Source organism: Sorghum bicolor, chromosome 2, assembly GCF_000003195.3.
Source record: "Sorghum bicolor cultivar BTx623 chromosome 2, Sorghum_bicolor_NCBIv3, whole genome shotgun sequence".
Lineage (NCBI taxonomy): Eukaryota > Viridiplantae > Streptophyta > Magnoliopsida > Poales > Poaceae > Sorghum > Sorghum bicolor.
Genome location: NC_012871.2, coordinates 20,065,099 through 20,089,797, shown reverse-complemented (window position 1 = coordinate 20,089,797; position 24,699 = coordinate 20,065,099). Strand labels below are relative to the sequence as shown.

General features: G+C 43.9%; 1 protein-coding gene, 1 long non-coding RNA gene and 1 pseudogene across 5 annotated transcripts; 2 read left to right on the top strand and 1 right to left on the bottom strand.

The window, feature by feature from the left end:
• Positions 1-24,699, bottom strand: part of LOC8062544 — a 93,182-nt pseudogene that overhangs the window by 28,861 nt on the left and 39,622 nt on the right.
• On the top strand, positions 10,174-17,295 carry LOC8061696. Of its 4 annotated transcripts, none has more exons than XR_002450382.1 (8): positions 10,174-10,753; positions 10,891-11,038; positions 11,122-11,232; positions 11,332-11,434; positions 11,645-11,746; positions 15,913-16,131; positions 16,195-16,273; positions 16,931-17,295. It is a non-coding gene; the product is annotated as an uncharacterized LOC8061696 (long non-coding RNA). The 4 variants fall into 4 exon arrangements; XR_002450381.1 differs by having other exon boundaries at positions 15,872-16,131; XR_002450383.1 differs by having other exon boundaries at positions 10,175-10,753; positions 15,913-15,995.
• LOC8062543 lies at positions 19,814-21,500 on the top strand. Its single transcript, XM_021454549.1, has 3 exons — positions 19,814-20,157; positions 20,234-20,316; positions 20,443-21,500. The coding sequence occupies exons 2-3, from the start codon at positions 20,269-20,271 to the stop codon at positions 20,872-20,874; spliced, it is 480 nt and encodes a 159-aa protein (XP_021310224.1). The 5' UTR covers positions 19,814-20,157; positions 20,234-20,268; the 3' UTR covers positions 20,875-21,500.

The window sequence follows — 24,699 nt, the reverse complement described above, 5'->3', positions numbered from 1 at the left end:
TTCTCACTGAAGATCGACAACCAGTCCGCCATCGCGCTCAGCAAGAACCCCGTGTTCCACGACCGAAGTAAGCATATTGATGTGAAATTTCATTACATTCGTGAGTGCGTCGAGGAGAACAGGGTCCAACTCCAGTCCATTGGGACGGTGGAGCAGCTGGTGGACATTTGCACCAAGGCTCTGGGGCGTGAGCGCTTCTGTGAATTACGCTCCAAACTTGGTGTTCTTCATGTAAAGCAGGCACACCAGGAGTAGGAGGAGAATTGTTGGATACTCCTATGTGCTATAGATAGGCAGCATGTTTATTTCTTCACTCGTTCATGCATGCGCACAGACACTAACATGTGGTGATCGTGCGCCAGGAGTAGTGGTAGTTAGGCATGCCGCCATGGCCGGACGTCGTGCGTGCGTGGGGATGGACGCGCACCTCTCTTGCGTCGTGCGCGCCATGGGCGGCATGCTCCATTTGTTTCTCTATATATATCAATTATATGCACCAGAAAACGTTGCGATTTGCAACACTAAATTCCTGTGTCAATTCCCTTTCTTCTCCAGTTCATACAGTTCATTGCCATCACCTCGCCGCCGGCGTACACCGCCGTCCGGTGACCAACAAGACTAGCGGCACAACCATCCTCCCGCGCTCGCAGAAGCGGCTCGACCGGAGGCTGCCCATCTCTCTGCTGCTATCTCTGCTGCACCGCCCTGGACATGAGCTGGCCCGTCGTCGGCCCCCTTTGCCCGCGCTCGGGAGCGTGGCTCACGCCGCCGCGACCGCCTGAGTTGGCGCACCGTCGACACCCGTCCAGCTCGATATATTGCTCGGGCCACCGCGGCCGCCCGCACCCATCGCGTCGGCCGAGCTCGTCCTGGTCACCCACTCTATGGTTGGACCGGCCTCGCTGGGCGCCCGCGTGCGCCACCTCCACACTGGTCGTCCATGCCGAATGTTTGTGAGCCGCGCGCGCTCGGCTGCAGCTGCATCGATCGCTCGCTCCGCGCGCTTGCCGGGCCGTCGCGACGCCGCAAGGGGGCTCATCGCCTAGCCCGCGCACACGTTGGCCACCACCGTGCTCACGAGCCACCGGGATGGCTTGCCCACACCGCGTGCTCACCGACCACCGAGACTCGCCCGCACCATATATGTGTACGCGTCCAAGACCTCCTTCGACGCGTGCCACCATGTGGACAAGGACGGGAAGTAGCGGCCCGTCTCCGGCAACTAGAGGGTGGCAGTGCCATGCCATGGCTCCAGCTCAGCCTGATCCGGGTTTGCGGTTTGGCCGCCGCGTCTAGTCTTAAAAAAACCAAGCCACGTCTAATTAGAAAACCAATATAAAGATGCATGCTAGGCAAGTGGAATCTCCCCTATCTTAGGGTTTTGTCTCCTCTAGTGACGGCACCGGAGTCAAACAAATCTCACGTCGAGATCGACGTGATCCTGAAAACAAATCTCAGCGATCGGCCCATCCCTACGTGTCCGTGGAGGAGGAGGCGCGAACAGCATGGAGGAAAGAGAGGCGATGGAGAAGGGGAAGGGAATAGAGAAGGAAGACGTAGACGGCATGGTGGGGCAGGGGAAACATCTAGAGGGCATGAAGCTACAAGGGGAAGACGAAGACGATCTTGATTTCTCAGAAGAATATGAGGAGCTTGTGAGGGAAGTACGCTGGCTAGCCCTATTTAGGGAAAGGAGGTAACATTCAAAGCAATGGAACCTAATCTGTTCGTGGTCCAGCTACATTGTCTTGGGGACTGGACGAGGGTGATGGATGGAAGACCATGGCTTTTCAAAGGGGCGGCAATAGTCATGGAGGAATATGATGTGTTCTTGAATGTGAAGGCTTATAAACTGGATAAGATCCCTATTTGGGCGAGAATCCAAGGAGTGCTGGAGGGTCTGATGAAGAAGAAAAAGCTAGCAGCGAAAGTAGCAGCGAAGGTGGGGGAAATTATTGCAGTGCTAGTGAATGAGGGAAAATAAACTCGACGTTGTTCCTGCGGGCTAGAGTTTGGCTCAACCTAAAAAAGCCGCTAGTGAGAGTAGTCCCGATTACTATAAAGGAGAGGATGATGTGCCTGGTCCAATATGAGAAATTACCAAGCTTTTGTTTCTTCTGTGGAATTTTGGGACATGATGTCTCTGAATGTGGAAATGGAGTCCATCCGAAGGAAAGCTGTGATTGGGGTGACTGGCTGAGAGTACCATTCATGGCATTTGCTGGGACGAGGGAAGATCAAGGAGGAAGAGGTAGGGGCAGAGGGTGAGGAAGAGGAAGAGGGGGTGGGCATGGAAATTGGATGGAGGATGAGGCTTTTGATATGGAAGTCTCAGAGAACGAAGATTCAAAAGACAATGACAAGCAGTTAAAGAAGGGGGAAGAATTGGTTGCAGAGAACTCAGGACGTGTTGCCATGCAGGTCAATTTGCTGGAGCAACCACCCAAGAAGAATGCTACGATAAGCCCCTTGGCAGCGCAAGAGAAGAAGAGGCCAAGAAGGACTGAACGTGGTGAGGAGGAGGAAAAAGAAAACCCTAATGCAAGATCGGTGCTCTCCTTCGAGGAGAGTGGCCGAGCACAATGAAAATCCTTGCATGGAACTGCAGGGGGCTCTCGAGCTCTCGTGCAGTTCATTCGCTTCTGGATGTCCAGAAGCAAGTGAGGCCAGATGTGTGTTTTCTGTCTGAGACACATCTGGATAAAGCAAAGGCAGAAAAGGTGAGAAGACGAGCAAGTTTTGACAAAATGATCGTTCATGAAAGCAATGGGAGAAGTGGGGCTTGCTGCTAATGTGGAGGGATGAGGTTAAGATCCGTATGAAGGGAGTTACACAGAACTATATTGATGTGCTTATTGAGGATGATGGAGGATGGAGATTTACAGGAATCTATGGTGAGCCAGAATGGAACTAGAAAGGGAGAACTTGGGATGCAATTCGGTCGATTAAAGAGGATAGGTCGGTTCCATGGCTACTTATGGGGGATTTTAATGAGATCGTATATAACTCTGAAAAAGAGGGAGGTAGACCAAGAACACAAAGGCAGTTGCAGGCTTTTCATGATGTATTGTCCGATTGTGAACTGAATGATATGGGTTTCACTGGAGACCTATACACATGGCGAAGAGGTCATATCAGAGAAAGACTAGACAGAGCAGTCACTAACACTATTTGGTCAAGCTTGTTTCCCTATTCAACAGTGATAAATAGTGAAATGACGCGATCCGATCACCAACCCATTGTGATGGATACACAATATCTAGCGCCGGTCCAAGGAAGGAGAAGTACAAAACATTTTGAAGCACGTTGGCTGCAAGAGGATACAGTAGAAGAAATGATTAAGGCAGCTTGGGCAAGAGCACGGGTTAGAGGGGAGGCCCCGACCCTTTCAGAGAAAGTGAGGGATGTTCATGAAGAATTGCATAAATGGGATAAGGAAGTGTTGAAAAAGCCTAAGAAGGGAATCTATGAACTTAAGCGTGATCTTGAGAGATTAAGAAGGGGACCGATGACTGAGGCCAATGCTGAGTCTCAGAAGGAGATCATGGTTCGCCTTGAAATTATGCTGGAACAGGAAGAGATCTACTAGATCCAAAGAGCCAGGGTGAATTGGCTCAAGAAGGGAGACATGAATACAAGCTTTTTTCACAACTATGCTACACGCAGAAGGAAGAAGAATACTATTAAGGGGCTGGTTGATCACAATGGGATGATGCAGGAGGATGGGGTGTCAATGTGTAATATTGTGCAACAATATTTTGAGAAATTATTCTCTTCAGAAGTGGGCGACCTAGATCAAGGCATCCTTGCAGATGTGCAACGTAAAGTTACACCAGATATGAATGTTGAGTTAACAGCCCAGTTCTCAAGCGATGAAGTAAAGAAAGCACTTTTCCAAATAGGCGACCTCAAAGAACTAGGGCCTGATGGCATGCATGCAGTGTTTTACAAGTGGTTCTGGGAGCTGTTGGGGGATGATCTAGTAAAGGAAGTGTTGGAAGCTGTGAATTCACAGAAAATACCAGATGGGTGGAACGATAATACAATAGTCCTAATACACAAGGTAAATAACCCTACACTGGTTTCCCAATTCAGACCTATCAGTTTGTGCAATGTGGTGTACAAAGTCATATAAAAAATGCTAGCAAATAGGCTGAGAACTATTTTGCCGGATGTTATTAGTGACAATCAGAGTGCGTTTGTGCCGGGCAGACTCATTACTGATAATATTTTGTTGGCCTATGAGAGCATTCATTCCATAAAAAAGAAGAGGAGAAAGACGAGTCTATGTGCAGTAAAACTGGATATGCATAAGGCTTATGATAGAGTGGAGTGGATTTATCTGGAAAAGATAATGATAAAGATGGGTTTTCATCAACAATGGGTGGATCTGATCATGGCCTGTGTCAAGTCTGTGAAATACAAGGTCAGAGTAAACTCAATGGAGACTGAATTTTTTGCCCCGACAAGAGGATTGAGGCAGGGGGATCCCCTATCACCATACCTTTTTCTCTTGGTGGCGGAGGGATTATCAAGTCTACTGAATGGAGCTGAAAATAGAGGCGAGATGCAGGGAGTGCGAGTCTGCAGGGATGCTCCACCCGTGTCCCATCTGTTATTTGCTGATGACTCCCTAATCTTAATGCAGGCAAACAAGGAAAATGCAGATAACCTGAAGAGTATACTGGATCGCTATTGTACAAACTCAGGGCAGAAGGTTAGTGAGGAGAAGTGCAGTATCTTTTTCAGTGGAAATACAGAGGTAGCAGTTAAGGTGGAAGTATGCGAAGCTCTGAATATCATGACTGAGTCTCTAAATGATAAATATCTTGGACTACCAGCTTTGGTAGGGATAGATAGAAGTGATTGTTTTCAACACTTGATTGACAGAGTGAGGGCTAAAACAACAGGGTGGAAGGAGAAACTACTCAGTATGGGGGGAAAGGAAATTCTGATAAAATCAATTGCTCAGGCCGTGCTAGTTTTTGCGATGATGGTGTTCAAAATCCCGAAAAACATATGCAAAGGGATGGGAGATGCCATATCTCAATTCTGGTGGGGCGATGACGATGATCACAAAAGAATTCACTGGAAAGCGTGGTGGAAATTATGCATTCCAAAGAAGAGAGGAGGTATGGGGTTTAGAGATCTGGAGAGTTTTAACCGAGCACTCCTAGCTAAACAAGTGTGGAGGCTGTTGCTGGAACCGGATTCTTTATGTGCGAGAGTTTTAAGAGCTAGATACTACCCTGATGGAAAGTTATTGAATGCAAAACAAAAAAGTGGCAGCTCTTATACTTGGCAGAGCATCCTGTCGGGGCTGGAGTGCTTTAAAAAAGGCTATATCTGGAGAGTTGGTGATGGATCACAAATAAATATTTGGGAGGACAATTGGATTCCAGCAAGTCACAACCTTAGAGTGTTAACACCAAGAGGGCGTAACTTACTGACCACAGTCAATGAACTTATTAATCCCATCACGGGGCTATGGGATGAAGATCTGATAAAGGCCTTGTTTTGGCCAGTTGATGCAAACAGGATTCTGCAGATCCCACTGAGGCCAGGAAGAGAGGATGTAGTGGCTTGGCATCATAACACTAATGGATATTTCTCAGTTGGATCAGCATATCATCTCCAGTGGCTACACAAGTTTAGAAATCACCAAGTAAATCAACATGTTAGTGGAGTGGATGATGAGAGAGTTTGGGCAAATCTAAGGAAATTAGATGTTCCTGCGAAGATTAAGATTTTTTCCTGGAGGGTATTGCATGGTCTTATTCCATGTCGTGGTATTCTGGCAAATCGATATATCGGAAACATTGGGAGTTGTCCAGTATGTCAAGAGGGATGTGAAGATATTCAACATATGATGTTCCTCTGTAATAGAGCAAAGGAAATATGGGACCTGCTTGGATTGTCTAATGAGGTACAGAAGATGATGTAGGCCGATCGGTCAGGTTCAGTAGTGGTGGCGGAAATTATCAAGGGTTCAAAACGGGTAGAGAATTTGAATCATATTGGTCTAGCTGAACTAATACTTACTACTGGATGGTATATGTGGTGGGAGTGCAGGAAGCTGACACATGCTGAGACTGTCCAAAAACCGGCAATATCGGTTGTGGCAATAGCGATGCTAGCAAGCAACTATCAAAGTGCAGCAAAGAAGACAACCAAGGTGAGAATGGGTTGGACGAAGCCTCCGGAGAACTATTTGATGCTAAATGTGGATGCAAGCTATAATCAGGAACGAAGCACCGGGAGTACGGGGGCGGTCATTAGGGATTCAAATGGGCAGTTCATAGCTGCGGCGGCTAGATATTTTGAGCACGTGCTAGATGCACCGATGGCCGAGGCTTTGGCTCTCAGGGAAGGACTGGGATTAGCGAGCCAAATTGGATGCAACCGGTTAATGGTCCAGACAGATTGCATGGAAGTGGTAGAGATTATGAAACAACAAGGAATGTTTGCAACCGCTAGTGGCCCAATCTATGAAGAATGTGTCCAAGGGTGGCAAGACTTTGTATCGATTTCTATTGATCATGTTCACCGAGAAGCCAATACAGTAGCCCATGAGATAGCTAGAGAAGCAATGGTATCGAAATCATCATGTAATTGGGTCGATGAACCCCCTAGTATTATTCTAGAAGCTTTGGTTAATGATGTAAGCCTGTTTGGAGATTAATAAAATGCGCCAAATGGCTTCCCTAAAAAACCAATATAGAGCTTTCCAAAAAATCTATCCCTAATACTAAATTGTGAATCCGCCAATCAATGTTTCGTCTCGCCTTTTGTACTGGATCGAGTCCTGGTAAGACTCAGTGACGTCTTCTCATGTTCCGGATACAGTACAGATACAAATCCAAATCAGAGCACCAACACCTAGACTCTACTCCCAGAACCAATTCTTCGTCCCAAATTTGACACAGGAAAACCTGCAGAAAACCATAAGATTCTGACCAAGAGCTGACTCTCGTGTCCTATCCTGGCAGCAACCTTCTACGAATTTAACCAGAATGCAGGTAGTCCCAAGCACAACTGACTCCAAGAATCCATAGCTCGCCCACACAAAAGGCACAGAACGCCATAAAGATCCAACCTTTCTGAGGCGGAGATGACAGCGGTAGCAGCACCAGCACCAGCAGCACGGGGTCAACGGCGCGGGGAATCACGACATGGAGCAATCAGGATCGAGCCGCATTGGGCCGCCACGCCACCCTCGCCGTGGAAGCTCCCCAAGCAGCGACCTTTTTTTTCTCTCCCCCAACGAGCAACCGGCGGCATGGAGGTAGGAGGATCCGTGCGGGGGCGAAGCGCGTCATGTTAGGGTTTTCGCTGCTGCCGGGAGGATGCAGGGGTGGAGTGAGTTGGCCGCGGCTGCGGGATCCATTAATGTCGCCTGTGTGAGGTGGGATGAGAGAGAGAGAGACAGGGTTGCCGGATCGGAGGGAGCGAGAGAGGGGAGAGAAAAGGAGAGGAGAGAGGACGCCTTTCTGGCTTTCTCCCTCACTCGTACTATTTGTGCTGCTCTGCTTGTGGTTGTTTTTGCTCTTATAAAAAAGCATCAATTTTGGTTGTTTCTTTAATGTAATGCAACGACTCGGTCATGTTTAGTTGGTGAAAAATTTTGCAAAATAATACTATAGTATTTTGTTTATACTTAACAATTATTTTGTCCAACCATGTTTAAAAAATTCGTCTCGCAGATTACAGAAGAACTTTTTTTTGGAGTTTTCTAGGGCGGTTAGCTGTTAGTACTAGCCTGGGGCAAAACAGTGTTTTTTATGTGCGCTCATGTGTGGAACCCACTGGATTTGGAGAAACGAAATGGTGTGGCGAGAGAATTTCTTTTCTATCCCTAATATATAATTGTTAAAATTTCAGTCTGCTAGAAATTTTGTCTCCCAATCTATGTTTCGTCCTGCCTCTTCTACTCGACCGAGTCATGGTAAGACTCACTTACGTCTTCTCAAGTCTTCTATCTCCAATATGATACAAATCCAAATCAGAATAACTCAATGAGGCAAAACTTCTCAAATCAAATCAATAAGTTTGCTTCTTCTTCCTTAATTTGTTCTATCACAATAAATTGAGGACTCCACACCAAGCTGAGAAGGATGTCCTCATCATCCCCTTGAATCAAATCAGGCCTGGACCAGAGCGAGGTGCAATGGGACCAAACTGAGGTCACTAGGATTAGATCAACACCAAATCTTAGTATTAGAAAAAGATTATATGCTACATTATTGACCATTGAAGTTTGGAATTGATGGTAGAGATATAATTGTTTATCACCCGTTGTAATGCACGGGCACGGAATCGGTGTGTCCGCCAAGAATCGGTCAGTCCCTACTTGGAGGTGGAAAAAGAGAATAGAAACTTTTTTAGGGTTCTCAATGCAAAATCTCCTAACACATTCTGATCCGCCAGGAATCGGTCTGTCCGCGAGGAATCACCGGCTCGATCTGTCTGCCACGTATTGGAGAAAAAAAGAGAATAGAAGCTTTTCTAGAGTTTCCAATATAAAATCTCCTGACACATTACAATACACATCAGAGCATGTTGAAAATAACGAAAGTATAGAGGCCTAGGTGCAAAGTGTTTGTCCTATTAGTTTACTTTTCTTTTATTCTTTAAATCAGCTAAAAATTGATAAATCCATAGTAATTCATAGAAAAATCTAAAAATTACAAAACAAATTTTATTTAGCTCCACATATGTAGATCCATGCAGTAAATAAAAAATATCACAAATTTTAGTATATTTTTTTGCTGGAGATGCTTGCCTATGTTTTTAATGTAAAATTGAAATTGTAGTTATCTTGCTTCAATTATTATGAAAATTTTATGGTAGCCTATTTAATGTGATGCATGATTTGTGGTAATAGTTTTAGCACCATTCCTACATATCTCACTGATTTACTAATTTACCTAGATTTATGCTTGCTAAATAGTTTATAGTCAATTTGAGTATGTAAAAATAAAAAAGGATGCTTCCACTACCTTTGCACGATGTGTTGGTATGTCATTTGAACACTTTATAAGCCTATGTGTTCATAATCTACATACGTTTAACTGATATATCATATTTCAAAAGAATCCTAATCTAAATAAAAAATGAAGCTAGCAACAAACTTCTCATATTTTAATATAATACTAAGGTTTGCCTAATTTCTATTTTTATTATTATGTAAATATGTCTCAAAGCTACATATTATTGTAAATATTAACTATCTATACCAATCAATAAAATAAATTATGGTCTTCAAATTTTATAAAAAAGATAAATATAAATAGATATGTAACATTATATCATCACTTTCTATGGCCATTTGATGTTTTTCTCCCGTTGCAACGCACGGGCATATTTACAAGTTTTTACATAACAATAAGATGTTTAAAACGTACAAGATAAAATAGTTCAACTTCAAACAAATATTACATCAAATGCATGGATACATAGATGATAAGGGCGTCTCCAATAGCGGAAGCGCATGCAACCAATTAGTAGGAGAAAGGTCACCGTTTTCTAAATCACTGACAGTTCCTAATCTTGTGGCACCATGCACGCCCCTAATCACCAGTCCCAGCGGGGAGGGTGATTGATGTTGTTCGCAATCTCTTCCGCATCCCTTTGGATGATAAGCTTTCTTCCATAGTCACTAGACGAAAAAAAGAAAAGCACCCTCTGAGGGTTGGCCACTATCCGATTTAGCGCGAGCCATTTATTGGGGGTATCTTCCGGAGTAATGTTACACATTTCTGCGAATGCCAACATACGCTCGGTAGCCGAGCGTGCACTTGAGTGGCTGTCGGAGCCCTGAAAAGTATAAAAAATGCCTTTGATTATATGAGCATTGGAGGCGTTCTTTTCTAAAAAAATGCCTTTGATTATACAATTTAGTTTAGAATATGTTCCGTCCACAACTCTGCCTCGCACACGCAAAGCACCCACCTACCGTGCGGCTCTGCACCCCTTGAGAGTGAGAAGGTTCCATCCGTCCGCCAATAGATGGGGCCCACAGAGATGGTGACAGCCGGCAACCATGTTCCGCGGCGCCTTCACTGCCAAGTGGACCCAGCAAGACTAACGGTGACGGCCCGATCGACGGACCTGTTGCGTCCTGCCGTGCGTTCCACCCACCCACCACTTCAACGCACATGCACGGATATCCCACACGCACACCCCGTCCCCCGGCACCCACCACCGCTTACACATCGCCGTCCTCCTTCCCCAATACCACGCCACTCCCACAGAAATCCTCACCCAAAATCTCGCCTCCCAGATCGATCGCCACCCTTATCGCCGTGCGTAAACCCTAGCGGGCACGGCAGCCGCGACTCCCGCGATTCACCACCAGCGGCGGCCTCGCTCCCCTCGACCGATGGCGGCGCTGCCCTTCTCCACTTGAGGACGATGGCCCTGCTCCCATGGAGGCATGCCCTCCGCCGGCCACTGCTGCCTAGTCACGGTCGCGGCCAGACCGAGGGATGGTGAGAAGCAGCGGGTTGGGCTGATCCAACGCGGTCGGCCTGGATCCGGCTTGTGGAGGGCGAGAGATGAGGACTGCTGAGTTATTCGATCTCGGTTGATCATCTTGCCGCCGCCGGAGCCATTCTCCAGGGGAAGGTCGTTGACTGCCCCCCATGCTCCCCGACTCCTCCGCATACAGCTGCAATTGTACCTCCTATCATTGATCCTGAATTCTCCGGGCAGCCAGCAGAGTTATTCGATCTCCGTCCTCACAGCCTGTTAGGTTCGTGTGTGTGTGTGTGTGTGTTTGCAGATTTGCTACCGCTCTTGCTAATCATGTTTAAATAATCACTAGACACTTGAACAGCTCGTGTTTCATACAACACGTCATCAATGAGCTTTGGTTCTGTTTGGTTTCAGTATAAATAAAAGGAAGCAGTGAGGGCTTGGTACATCTACAGCCCTCGTTGGATCACAAGGGGCCACAAATTTTGATTGCGAGGGTACATATATTGTATTCAATGCTGCTGACACACTGTTCTTCAGCGATCTCAGTTCTCAGGAGAAGGTATTCAATTGTTTTATCGGATGCAAACTACGCACAGTTTTTGGTTTCTTGCTCTTTTCTGATCATCTGTTTACTTGCACTAGGATCCACTGAAGTCCATCCATTTCAGCAACTCAAGAACCCACTGCACCATGCATTCGACCCAGAGGCCAAAGAGTGGCATGACCTCATCATTGGGATGGGATCAGGGGATGGTTAGTGGAGATGATTAGTTGAGCCCCATTATGATTCAAACTGGACTGTGCATAAGTATGGGACCTTCATTTTTGTTTCTTTTATGGGCTGTTGTGCAGTCTATTCAATGTCGCTGAGGCAACAGTTACAAGATCCTCGAAGAAAACCCATGGCAGCTCTACATTACAATAAGGGTGATAAAGATGTATCGCCCAATGGAAGGTATATGATTGGATTTTTCATTACTAATTTGAATGACCTACCTGATACATATGATCTTTTGAATTTATCAACATTGTTCATAATATTCTGATGGAATGTATGATAAAAAGTGAGCAGCTGCTAGTTATAGAGCTTGATAATAATTTGGCAGACTTTATTTTGGACTCTTGGTTGATTTAGAATTGTTGTTCTATCTTTTGTTGTTTTCAGAACAAGGATGGGAACACAGACTGTACATTTTCAGCTGTGAAGGATCATCCCGCTGTGAATGATCAATCCCTATTTATGGTTGCACATGCAAAGTCAAGTAAGGTAACTTATGTTTCTCCCGTGACTGCTTTCCTAAAGTGAATTACTTTGGTGAAGCAAGATGCTTTAGCCATAGAATCAATTTTGTTCTACCATATGGGACATGTAATTAGGAGCATGAGTAGAGGATCATAGTGTACCTGCTGATAATATGGATTGTTGTTGAAGTTCTGGGGCGACGCCATGTTGTTGTTCTGGGACGGTGCCATGTTGTTGAAGTTCTGGGGCGGCGCCTGCTATTGAGAGTATTGCTGGTGCTGGTATTAGGATTTTGAATAGAATAAGTTCAAAACACACTTCAAAACAAAGAGCACAAGCAACCTAGGAAATTATAATTATTTTAGTTATTGCATAACAAGATTGACTTAACACACCCAAGATTTACAAAATATGACCAAGCATTGCATACAAGACATATTAAAAACATGAATGTATTAATTCCATGATGCTCAATAATTATGTTTATTAAAGCACATAATTCATATTTAATTATGCATTTACATATGTTACAAGTGTACCTGAGGCGGAGGTTGCATGTTGAAGTCCTGGGCCGGCTCTAGTTGATAGTCTGCCTGAGGGGGTTCATTTTGTGCATGAGGGAGAGGTTGGTTGTTGATGTTCAGCGTTGGTTCATTGTCTGCGTGAGGGAGAGGTTGGTTGTTGATGGTCCAGAATTGCTCTGGCAAGTTCAGGTTGTAGAGGCCAGCTATCTCTTTGGCGCCAAACCCCTGTCCGAAGTAGAACACTATGTTCTCGGGATTAATCCTGTTTTGCAGCAAGAACTGTGTCTGCTCGGGTGTAAGCATATTGTTGGGCTGCTGCTGGTTCAAGTTCGGGACCTGGTGCTGCTGCTGGTTTTGGGTTCGCGATCGGCGGCTGCTGCTGCTGGGTCGACGACGTCTGCTGCTCATACTATCCCGGATCGGCTGCTGCTGCTGGTTTGGGTCCTAGATAGGCTGCTGCTCGAAGAGATTGGGCCACTATGAGCTGGAGCTGCCGGCGTAGGGGTGGTATGGGTGTTGGATCGGCTGCTGCTCGAAGGGATTGGGCTTGGGTGGCTGTGAGCTGGAGCTACCGGTGGAGAGGTGGTATGGGTGTTGTCGAGCCATGACGAGGAGAGAGGCGAGGAGGACGGGTGGATTTTGATTGGGAGTGAGTGTGCCGAGAGAACGATGAGAAGTAGTGAGGCGCGTGGGGCTTCTACTTGTAGTGTGTCTACTATACTATAAATAGAAGTAGTGGGGGAAGTAGTGAGAGAAAGGTCAATAATATAGTCAAGTGCTTGGCTATAAGCCAAGTGATTAGAGCCAAGTTATACAGTAAGTTGTCTCATACTTGTCTCTAAAACACCTTCTCTTTTCTATTCCTTCTCACAACACTTGTTATTTGGGTCCACCACTACCTATGCATCTGTGTCCAGCATGATGCTTCCATAAGAGCCAAGCTATCATCTCTCTTCTCTCTTCTCTCCTCTATATCAGCATTAGCTTGGCTATAAGCCCATTATTGTACCTGCTCTTAGCCAAGCTTATTGACCATGCTCTTAGAGCAAGGCCAATAAACTTGCCAATAGCTAAGCCATGTCATATACTCTTGCAGCTAAGTTGTACAACAACTAAGAGCAAAGTCAATAATAGAGCCAAGTGGTTGGCTATAAGTCAAGTGATTAGAGTCAAGTTATACAATAAGTTGTCTCATACTTGTCTCTAAAATATCTTCTCTTTCATATTCCTTCTCACAACACTTGCTATTTGGGCTCATCACTACCTATGTATTCGTGCTCAGCTTGGTGCTTACATGAGAGCCAAGCTATCATTTCTTTCCTCTCTTCTCTCCTCCATATCAGCATTAGCTTGGCTATAAGCCCATTATTGTACCTGCTTTGAACCTCCTACATATTCCAAAAATAGTGTGGGACCTACCACTACCCATCATCTCTCTCCTTCACTCTGTTGTCATGCATGACAAAAGAAAAGGGTTTGGCAGCCATGAAAGACAACACGAGAGAGATTTTGGGGCAGCCTTCCATTCGTTTATTGAGGACAGCACAAGAGAGATTCTGGCTAGGTGCGCAGTGACGTACCGGTGCACTGTAGTAACAGTTGGACCGCCTGCCCCCCCGGCCGGGCATCCATAGCACGGCGGAGCCAATGTGGGTGGCACGCACAACATACCCTAGGCTAGTGCAAGCTAGGAAGTAGCTGCTCCAAGGTCTACTCATTTTGTTTGCTTAGGCCTTGTTTAGTTCCTAAAAATTTTGTAAAATTTTTCAGATTCCCCGTCACATCGAATATTTAGACGTATGCATGGTGTATTAAATATAGATGAAAATAAAAACTAATTGCACAGTTTGGTCGGAATTGACGAGATGAATCTTTTGAGCCTAATTAGTCCATAATTGAACAATATTTGTCAAATACAAACGAAAGTACTACTATTCCTATTTTACAAAATTTTTTGGAAGTAAACAAGGCCTTAATAAGGCCTTGTTTAATTCCGAGCACTTTCGTTTTTATTTGACAAACATTGTTCAATCATGGAGTAACTTGGCTTAAAAGATTCATATCGCGATTTACAGGTAAACTGTGTAATTAGTTTTTATTTTCATCTATATTTAGTACTCTATGCATGTGCCATAAGTTTGGATGTGACGGGAAATCTTGAAAAGTTTTTGGTTATTGAGGTAAACTAAACAAGGCCTAATTAATATAAGAGCTAGGGCAAGTAGCCAGAGCAGTAGAGGTATACTTTGTCCCTCAGGCACAAAAGCTCCAAACACCTATACACTGTACAGCCTTTCAGAACCAAGCCATCCTTTTATGTTCAAGTCAAAACCACTGTTACTGTAGCAAAACTATAGTTACTGTATCAAAACCATCATAAAAAACCGCTCAGTGGTGATTTGAACGGTTTTGGATAGTTTCAGGGAATAAATTAGACCGTTTTATATTCAGTGGGTGATGTAGACTTTTTCCATTTATTCGATAGGCTGTACATGGTAGATCGATGTACGTGAGCTGCGACGTGCTGAGGCATCTGTTGACTGCCCACACAGCCTTCTCCCCGCTCAATGCGCTCACCGCGTACGCAGCAAACAACGCGGCTACAACGCCTCTCTATGCATGCCCAGATGAGCCCAGATGTACGCATATGTACGTACGCGTCGTCTCAAACCAAACCTTTTTTTGTCTCGATCTTTTTTACCCGTTCGCTACATATGCCCTGAGAAGCTGATCGATGATGCACTGTCGTCACTGGTTCAGTCGTCTTGATCGATCGTCCTTTGAGCTGCCCAATTAATGCTGCACTCATATACTCGTTGCATGCAGTTGTAGGCTAGAGGCGAGACAAAGGAAGAAAGTATCTATGCTCTATTCAATGATCTGATCGAAAGCAACACAGGCAGAGAGGCTAAGACGATCGAGATGCCTTCATATTATTAGCTAGCCCTGACACGTGTACTGTTTACATATGCATGATCAGGCTGATCATGTAGAGGCTCCCAAAGTGCAAGTATATAGCCTCAGGCTTTGCAATAGCCTTCATCACCACAGCTATATATAGGAGCTGCATCAATCACAAGCTCTATGTGTGTGTTTGTGTGTGACAACACGAGGCAGCAGGCCAAGCAGAGTAGCATCAACTATCAATGGAGGAAATATATATATATATATATATATATATATATATATATATATATATATATATATATATATATATATATATATATATATATGCACAAAGCAGCTAGCACAGGCGGCAGAGAGAGAAGAGAGAGAGAGATGTTGGCACTACTTAGCCTGGCTAGGCTACACATACTCATTGGTACCAATGCAGACCACATGCCAACAAATATGAACATTAATTCCAAAACCCCTCTATTACTCACTCATGACTCAGGCCTTGTTTAGTTCCAAAAAATTTTGGGAAATCAACACTGTAGCACTTTTGTTTGTATTTAACAAATATTGTCCAATCATGGACTAAATAGGCTTAAAAGATTCGTCTCATCAATTCCAACCAAAACTATGCAATTAGTTTTTATTTTCGTCTATATTTAATACTCTATGCATGCGTATAAAGATTCGATGTGACGGGGAATCTGAAAAATTTTGTAAAAATTTTTAGGAACTAAACAAGACCTCACTCATAACTCTCTCTCTAAGCAGAAAGGAGAAAGGAAAGAGCCAAAACAAAGGTAGAGATGCATCCAATGCGTTGCCCGCTCACCCCTGTTCCCTGATGCCTTGAGGTGACCAGCCAAAGCCACTAAACACCAATGCATGCAAATGTAGGAGTAGCTAAAGCCTGAGTTGTCATTCATGCATGGCTTGCACACTATTCCAAGTTTTGGCATTCACTTGTTGAAAGCAGCCATGTAATCAAAGGTAAATTGATGAGCCTCCTTGTTATTATTATTCTGATATACTGATGTAATTATGCATTTATAGGTGCTCTCTGCAAAATGTAAGGATCGACACCAAATGTATCCATCAACAAGTGACCTATCTGCTTCCTTCTCTCGACTTTGTAAGTTTTTCCTTCAGCCATCTACATTCTGAGTTATAAATTAATAAAGCATGGTTATTTTTAGAACTTAAATAAATTCAGTTATATAAAATCTTCATACATACTTTATGGAAAGTAAGTGCAAGTTCGATTGTAGACACTTTGTGTCATTTTAACATAGGTGCAGCTTTGCCGCTTGTATATAACTCCTGCTATTGATGTGTTCAAAATTAATGATTTCTTAGACTACAAACTATGATGCCTATAGTTCGGTTGGAATTATCAAAGTTTATTAATCTAGGCATCTGGTATCGTTTTCATGTATCTGATGACATTGGTTCACAGTGACTATGGATAGCTAGGATCTAGGAAAAATTGTCGACTTAGCGAGAACCCATACGAAGTATTTTGCTATAGGAATTCAAATTTTCTAGGCATTATGCTTGCATCATTTATGCACAGTTAATTAAGTTTTCTTTATATTAGGACAAAAAGGGTCGTCTTTTAAGCCTTTCTTTGTCAGATAAAGTTTCAGGGACCATCCTATCTCTTATTCTCTTTCTTGCTTGTTCCTGTCTTCTCAGCTTGGTTGGTTCCAATTGTTTCTTTCATCCTCAGTTATCATAATTTAGCAAACCTATTAGTCATATCAAAAGCACTCTACAAATATTGACACAGATTCCTCATTGGACATCTCCGACGACGACGAACATTGCTGGGAACTTGACTGTAGCTGCAACTTCTGATCATCCTTGCATCCATGTGGAAGCCGAACAGAGACCGCACACACATTGCTTCCTAACCTTGTATATAATATTTCTACTCAACGCTCTGTTATGCTTTTGGATACTACATCTGACAGAGCATACAATGGACATCATACTAATCTTGTATAATATCAACACGCACCACTCTAATGTTTTTTTATATGCGCAGCTCAAATCTGCCATCCGACAAACTTGCTAGGCAAGTAATATTATGTAAATATAGCTATGCTTTCTAAATGGTACTTCAATCTATAAGCACCATCATGCTTGCCACTATTACAACAGTCGTGTTTCAAATAAGCTATTGTCGACACAATGAAGCAATCTAAGATGATTTAATCTCGCGCGCAAAGGCGTGTGCCATCCACTAGTATATATGCATCGCTAGCTGCATGTCTGGCCAGCCCTGTTGGCTGCTGCTGTGCAGTGTGCTCCATGATTCCACTAGCATATGCATCGCTGTCTTGGCCACCAAGCCCCGTCTCCACGCCTCCACCACAGCATGCATCGCTGCATCGCACTGCTGGCCACGAAACCCCGACTGCATGCTGCATGTGAACGCAGAAAAAAAGTGCAGGAAGAGAGCTTTGGTGCTCGCTCGACTGTCAACAACATCGGGCTTTGGTGCTCGACTGTCAGCGGCATCTCGCTATGCCTTGCACCCATGGCCAGGCACGCCGCGCCGCACAACACATTAATTGGCCTATACATAGGACACACGTATATACTCGAATATGGATATGCATTGGCCTAAGGACACACGTATATACTTGATGAAAATGGTACGGATATTTAACCGATCGTATTCGAGACCGAATTCGTTTAGAGAGTTTTAATCCGTCCGTATCAGTCCGGATATTAAACATCTGATACCGTATCCATATCGTGTATTTATGATATCCATCGCTATGTTGCATGGCGGCCGGAGTCCGGATGATGGGTTGGGCCGGCCGTGCGCGGGGCGTCCTATCGATAGAACGTCCTAGCGCATGACGTACCCGAGTCCAAACAGTCATGACTCATGAGGGCAGGCGCAGGCCGCAGTAGCAGACACGCTGGGCCCAGCGGCAAGCACACGTGCGCCCCACGACGAGAGCACCAAACCTGGAGGTCCAGACAGAACCGGCTGGTACATTCACGGTCCATGGAAACCAGCTGATTCAGCCAGTTTTACCTGTCCGATAACACAAATGGTCTTTAAGTGAACTGAGCTAGTTCGATCTTTAACCGGTTCCACCACCAGTTCTGTCCGGTCTCAATAACTAGGGTGGACATATAAAGTATTGTGCACCCCTAGGAGAGGCATTGCATGCATGGTTGCATGCTTTGGTGTGGCCCGCAGCCCTGCTGCCTCCGTCCATTCATGGCCGGTCAAGGCCTCCATCGAGCAGTCAAGCCTTTAGGTCATCGTTCAGGTCCCTGTTCAAGTGGCCCGAAGCCCCACGCCTGCTACTTATGCTTGTGCTCCAATTAATCCTCGAGGAGACGAGTGTCACGCATGCTTGCATGTTCGTACTGACCGTTCATAGGCAGGCGATGATGGCAGCAGTTTGTAAAATAGTCATATCTCTGGGTCTACCATGTATTACTGTGAGTTTTACTTTATATTGCATATTACTTTTATTTATTTATGGCAATTTACTTTCTTGTATATATTAAAATCCTGTAGATTTATTTTATTGCAATTTATGTTTCTTGGTATAAGTTGCAAAGTAATCTTGAAAATTACATATCAAAGACCAATAGGGGTGCTACCCGTACTGGGCTTTTATTATAAATAAAAAGGTAACTTTAGAAATGGTAGGTTAAAAAAGATAAAGAAGGAAACAAAAAAAATAAGAAAAGTTACAAATGAGATTGTAGTTATAAATTATAGTTGCTTCGGATGCGCGATGCGGACATGGGTGAGCCATAAATCTGCAGACTGAGCGCCAGGCAGCTGCTCACCACAGTGCATGTGGGCCACTTCACTGTCCGCCGTGCAGTTGAATAGAATGCACTTGCATGTAAGTACTAGTTCTCAAAGGGGTAAATGATAAGGTACTGCAATAACCGATTAAGGACACCCACAATGCAGACTCTATTATAGAGTCTAAAGTTATTTATTACCTCGAACAATGTGGACTTACAATCTAAATAAGACTTAGAGTCTTATTTTTTTACCTCTTTCTTCAATAAATATGCTGACACAATAGCAAAATACCATAAATAATATGTAATTAATTGTCTTTGACTCTGTGGTAGAGTCTTAAATTGTGAGTGCCCTAAATAAGCCTCTTTTTCCTCTCTATCACCCGTCCTCTACTTAGCGCCTTTGGTTAAGCCTGGAGTCTCTTTAATCCCCTAGTGTTGTGCTCGAGACCTAGGCGGTGACATTATTTATTTATTTTTTGTTTACTTTTTGGAATTTGATATCAAGAGAAGATAAATAAACAATTTAGAAATCTAATTAACCTCTCATCACTTCCATTAGTCTAAAATTTTCTTACGGTAAATTTAGACTTCTCTCCAGTGATTTTTGGGCACAGGAAAGCGGTGTGTGTACGCAAAGACTTAGAGCCGAGCCGCACGCGTGTAGCAAAGGCTCTGCCGCATGCGTTCTCATCTGACATCTCTGCAGCAGGCCCAGTTCTTGGTGCCACCGATTATTGCACTGATCATGTTTGAATTTTTTTGTTTATTCAAAAGTCTCCGTAGTGATCCTCAGTTGCAAAGCGGGGCGAGCCCACGAGCGCCCGCGAGGATAGTTTGATCAATTAGCTCAGGGCGGCCAGCGTCGGCCGGTCGGTCGATCGTGGCGCCCGCGCGCCCTCTGCCTGCCGGCGGGAGCTATATCCGGGTGCACAGCATCGGCAGCCGCTGACGGCAGCGTGCAAGGCCAGGCGAGGCGCGCGGGAGGCACTCATCGTCCTTTTGGGCGGCAGCTCGCATGGCCGTACGGGGCAGTGGGGGCACGACGCATGCAGCCTGACACGAAATCTAGCAGTAAGCGCACATTGTATGCTAAGCCCAGCGAGTACCGGCCATTCCAAGCTCTGCTCGATCTGGATATGATCTGCTTTTGATCATCCATCATCCATTCACCGACGACATCGATCTCTTCCCGACGTGCTCAGCCAGCTCGATCGCTTCTATCAGGTTAGCAGATCAGTCCTGCTGCTCCTGGCAGATGCAATCTAGCCGTTTGCTTAATTCTATATCTCAATCTCTGCAGCAGGCCATCGGCGTGCTCGATCGCTTACTTCTCAAATGCCATCCTCCGGCAGTACTAGTGCTTCGCCTCCCAGCAATGGCCAGGTGAGCTAGCTCAGCAAATAAAGCTTGCAAGTTTTGCATTCTAAACTTTGACAGGATGACATTAATTATATCCACAATTATGTTGTGGTTCATTGACTTGTTCTTTCATTTTTCAATTTTGTTTAGACTATGGCAGATCGAATCTGCTGGATGTATCTTGGGAATCGTACTAGTCTTCAGTTCGTGAATGGTCTTCAATCTTTTGTGACAGCTGCACAGACAGATATGTCGAATGGACATAAGTCATCAGTGTGGTGTCCATGCATTGATTGTAAGAATGAAAAGCAATTCTTGGATTTGGATGTAATCAATGAACATCTAATAATTCGAGGATTCATGGATGACTATACATGTTGGAACAAACATGGAGAAGAAGGTGTCAATCACCGAGACCAAGTGCAGGCTGCTGGTCAACAGTATGGCGAGGATGGCCTCCATGAAACTGATATCGGTCGTGATGATGAGGAAGCACCATTTGACAATCAAGAACTTTGTGATGATGATGTAACAGATATAGCTGTGAGCTTTGATGAAGACCAACTTGCTGAGAATCTATAGGAGATGTTGCGTGATGCCTTTGGCTTTGATAAGCGTACTGATGCAGAGTTAAAGAAGTTGGAACAACTTAAGAATGATATGAAGACCCCACTGTATCCGAATTCCAAGAGGTATAACAGGTAGTCTGGTTCGCTAAAGCTTCTCCAATTGAAGGCATCAAATCATTGGACTGATGATGGCTTCAAAAAATTGCTAGAAGTGCTTACAGATATGTTTCCTGAGGGAAATGTGATACCCAAGACTACATATGAGGCTAAAAAGATTATTTGTCCAGTGGGATTGAAGTTTGAGAAAATTGATGCTTGCAAGAATGACTGCATCTTGTACCATGGTGACAATAAAGAGGCCACACAATGCCCCAACTGTCAGACCTCTCGTTACAAACATAGAAGTGATATGGGTGTTGACGGCATGATGATGCGTCATAAAGTTCATAGGAAGGTTGTATGGTACTTCCCTATAATCCCTCGCCTCAAACGATTGTTTGCAACCTCTAAGGACGCACATCTATTGACTTGGCACTCAGATAGCCGCAAGGTTGATGATTGTATACGACACCCAGCAGATGGTATTTAGTGGCGATACATTGATTCCATGTATAAGTCTTTTTTTGATGAACCAAGGAATCTTTGGTTTGCACTAAGCACACAAGGTATGAACCCATTTGGTAAAATGAGTATCTCACATAGTGTCTAGCCTATACTGCTAAGTATCTACTGTTGACACTTGCTAACACCACTTGAATACTACGTTGTCATCCCCAGCATGGCACTAGAGTGTACTATGGTATTTATACGCACACAGATAAATCCGCAAGCGCACGGATACCGTTGTAGCTTTTATCCAGTTAAAGGTTTTATCGTATCCATAGGGAAACGGGAGAACTGATCTACGCTCTAACTTAACCTAGATAGATAGGTAGGTGTAAATTGGAAAGATGGTAGAATTGAATAAGAACAATATTAAAGGTAAGATAACAATGGGTGATAATATGGGAATAGAGAGTAGAGCAATCTAGTATATGAGCGATGGTAGGAGAATAGAGAGGATAACTATGGTTTCTCTACTTCAAAGGGGTATGTCTATGTCTGGGACGAACCACGCGATAAGAATACACCACAAAGGATGCTTATCCATAGGCCGATAAACCCTACCAGTCCTGCTAACGGGAGATGGACTACAGTGGACCAACATAGCTGTCACCTACGCGGCCTACCACACGATCCGGCTAGACAGGGGATATCCACAAGTAATCTAGGTCTAAGCACCACGCTTACACCTATACTACAACTCTAACCTATAGGGTCCTATAGATTAAAAGTACTCAAAAGAGTTGTGAACCAGAACATACATGAATAGTAATTGCATAATGAAATAGAAGTAGATTACCAGAGTCATCCCATGAGCAAGCTTGATTAGAGCTTGATCATGGCGAAGTACAACCAGAGGAAGAACCGACAGGCCGGCCTCTCCTCCAATCCTCCCTCGCTCTCCATCTCGCTACTATCTAGATCTACTCTAGTTTAGACATGAGAGGAGAGCTCTCATCTCCAAACCCTAGCTTTTGCTCTATCTATGAATAATGAATAAGGATCAAGAGGTGTCTCCTCTAGGGGCCAGGGGGCCTGCTTATATCGTCCTTCCAAATGAATGTGTGCCGTCAGATCGAACCAACCTTAATCGTACGGTTTTCCTTGATCCTTTAGGTCGGTGGAGCATAATACGCGAGGCGGAGCCTGATTGGCTCCTTTAGCAGGGCGGGCGCCCATGAGGGGAGGGCGGGCGCCCTGTCCCCGAGCCCACTCGGCTTCCCGTTCGTTCCCGTGGCTTCTGGAGTCTTCTAGATGATAGAAAATTGTGCGGCACGTTAATATCTCTATGTAAACCCGACGTGTGGGCCTTTCCTCTATATTTCCTGATAACCCCCTGCAGAAATAGACAAACACCAAAACTCATGGAATTCTGTCAGATAAAACCCTAAGTCTAGGTGTTGGTTGCATTTGGATCCTTTTCTTTATTTATTTGATGATTAAATTTGATACTTAAGCACCGTCAACAACTCCTCCAAGCTTACCTCTTGCTCGTCCCTGAGCAAGGATGGACTCAAGAGTTTCTGCAGTGGTTTCATGCCTTAAAGGTACACATGCGTTCAAACAAGATCTCAACTCTGGGTTAGGGTAAACTGTTAAGATTTAAACTTACTCATATTACCTTCCACCATGGGGCTTGCAACCGTCACTTGTGTCTTGAGCGGTTAAAAGATAGAACGGTCAAGTCAAGCGCCATGTCTCTTGTTCTTGATCAACTATAGTTCTGGAGTTTTTGCAGATTTTCAAATAAAACTCAGAGATTCCTTGTATGACTCTCTCTCAAATCTCTCTTTTGTGGTATTTCTGAATTCTTACCAAGGCAGTGATGGTATATGCCTTCTCTCAAAGTATGTGGTATTTGTGGTATGAGGCATAGTGACATTGCCTTCTCTCTCACCCTACTCTAATAAGGTTTTGATATCTGGAGCTCATAGGTGGGAGACAGCTAAAACATACTTACAAGACATTTCTTGCATAGTCAAACCATGGATCCAGAGAAACAAGTCAATAAGTCAAATCAAGATGTGCATGTGTGGCGAATGAATGGTGTATGGTGATGATGGTGATAATGGTGAAAACAATGGTGAAAGTCTAATTCTACTTTTGCTCTTTTGAGGGGATACATACCTTTCTTGCACTTTGAAGCTTTTTTTGAGGGGGAATGAGATGCTCTATATTTTGTTTTTCTTTTCTCTCAGGTGGGTATCTTGTGCCCCTAATTCTACTGTCGGACACTTGTCCATTTTTACCTCTCGTCTCACTTTTTCTTTTCTTCGAGGTTTCGGGCACTTGCCCCTTTTTATTTTCTCGTATTCACTTTTTTTCAGAGCACTCACCCTCCTGGAATAATGTAGCAAGTGGTAGTAACCAAAATATTTCGAGCATTTATTTCACGGGGAATAACTGGGATATGATAATGTTTTTGGCTATTCTCTCGTGGATAGGAGTAGAATAATTTTGGGTGAATCTGGAGATGGAAAGGAGTGGATGTATGTGGATGCGTACTTCCGAGTAGAAGCAGCATGTATGAGTGAACGTGCAAGTTGTAACACCCTCAAATTTGCATGTTTTGAAATAGAGATAAAATGATTTAATTATGTATTTTTGTGCTCATAAAAATATAGGAAAAATAATATTTTTTATTAATTTAAAATTTATCATAAGGTTTAGCAATATTGTTGTGCATACATGCTGGTGCATTCGATTTGATGTAATGTTTGCTTGTTGCTCCTTTGTGTGTTGTTAGTGAGTGAAGTCTTTAAAATACGTTTAGTAGATCGATCTTTCTTTTTCGGTACGTATTTATCTTTTTCTACAATCAAATTCCTTGTCTCTCAGGTCAGAATCTTTTCTTTCAAAACCTAAGTCACTCCTTTCAGTTCTTGTCCATCAAGCAATGTCTACAAACTTCTCGAAAAATTTTTCGGTCTTTTCCGTGAGCATAATCTAATTTTAGAGGCTCCATATTATCTTACCATGAGCTCCAAATACTTTATTTGGGTTCTTTATGTTTCATAATATCTCCAAGAATTTCCTCTGAATTTTCAGAGCTTTCGGAGTATTTTTCATGGCTTAAATAATAATTTTGGACTTTTTTTTAAAATTATTTTGTCTATGAAAATAATTAATTCCGAAAACAATTAAATATTTCGAAAATAATAAACCCTAGCCCAATTCCAACTCAGTCCTAACCCTATGTCTCTATATATATATATATATATGCATCCTACCTCCG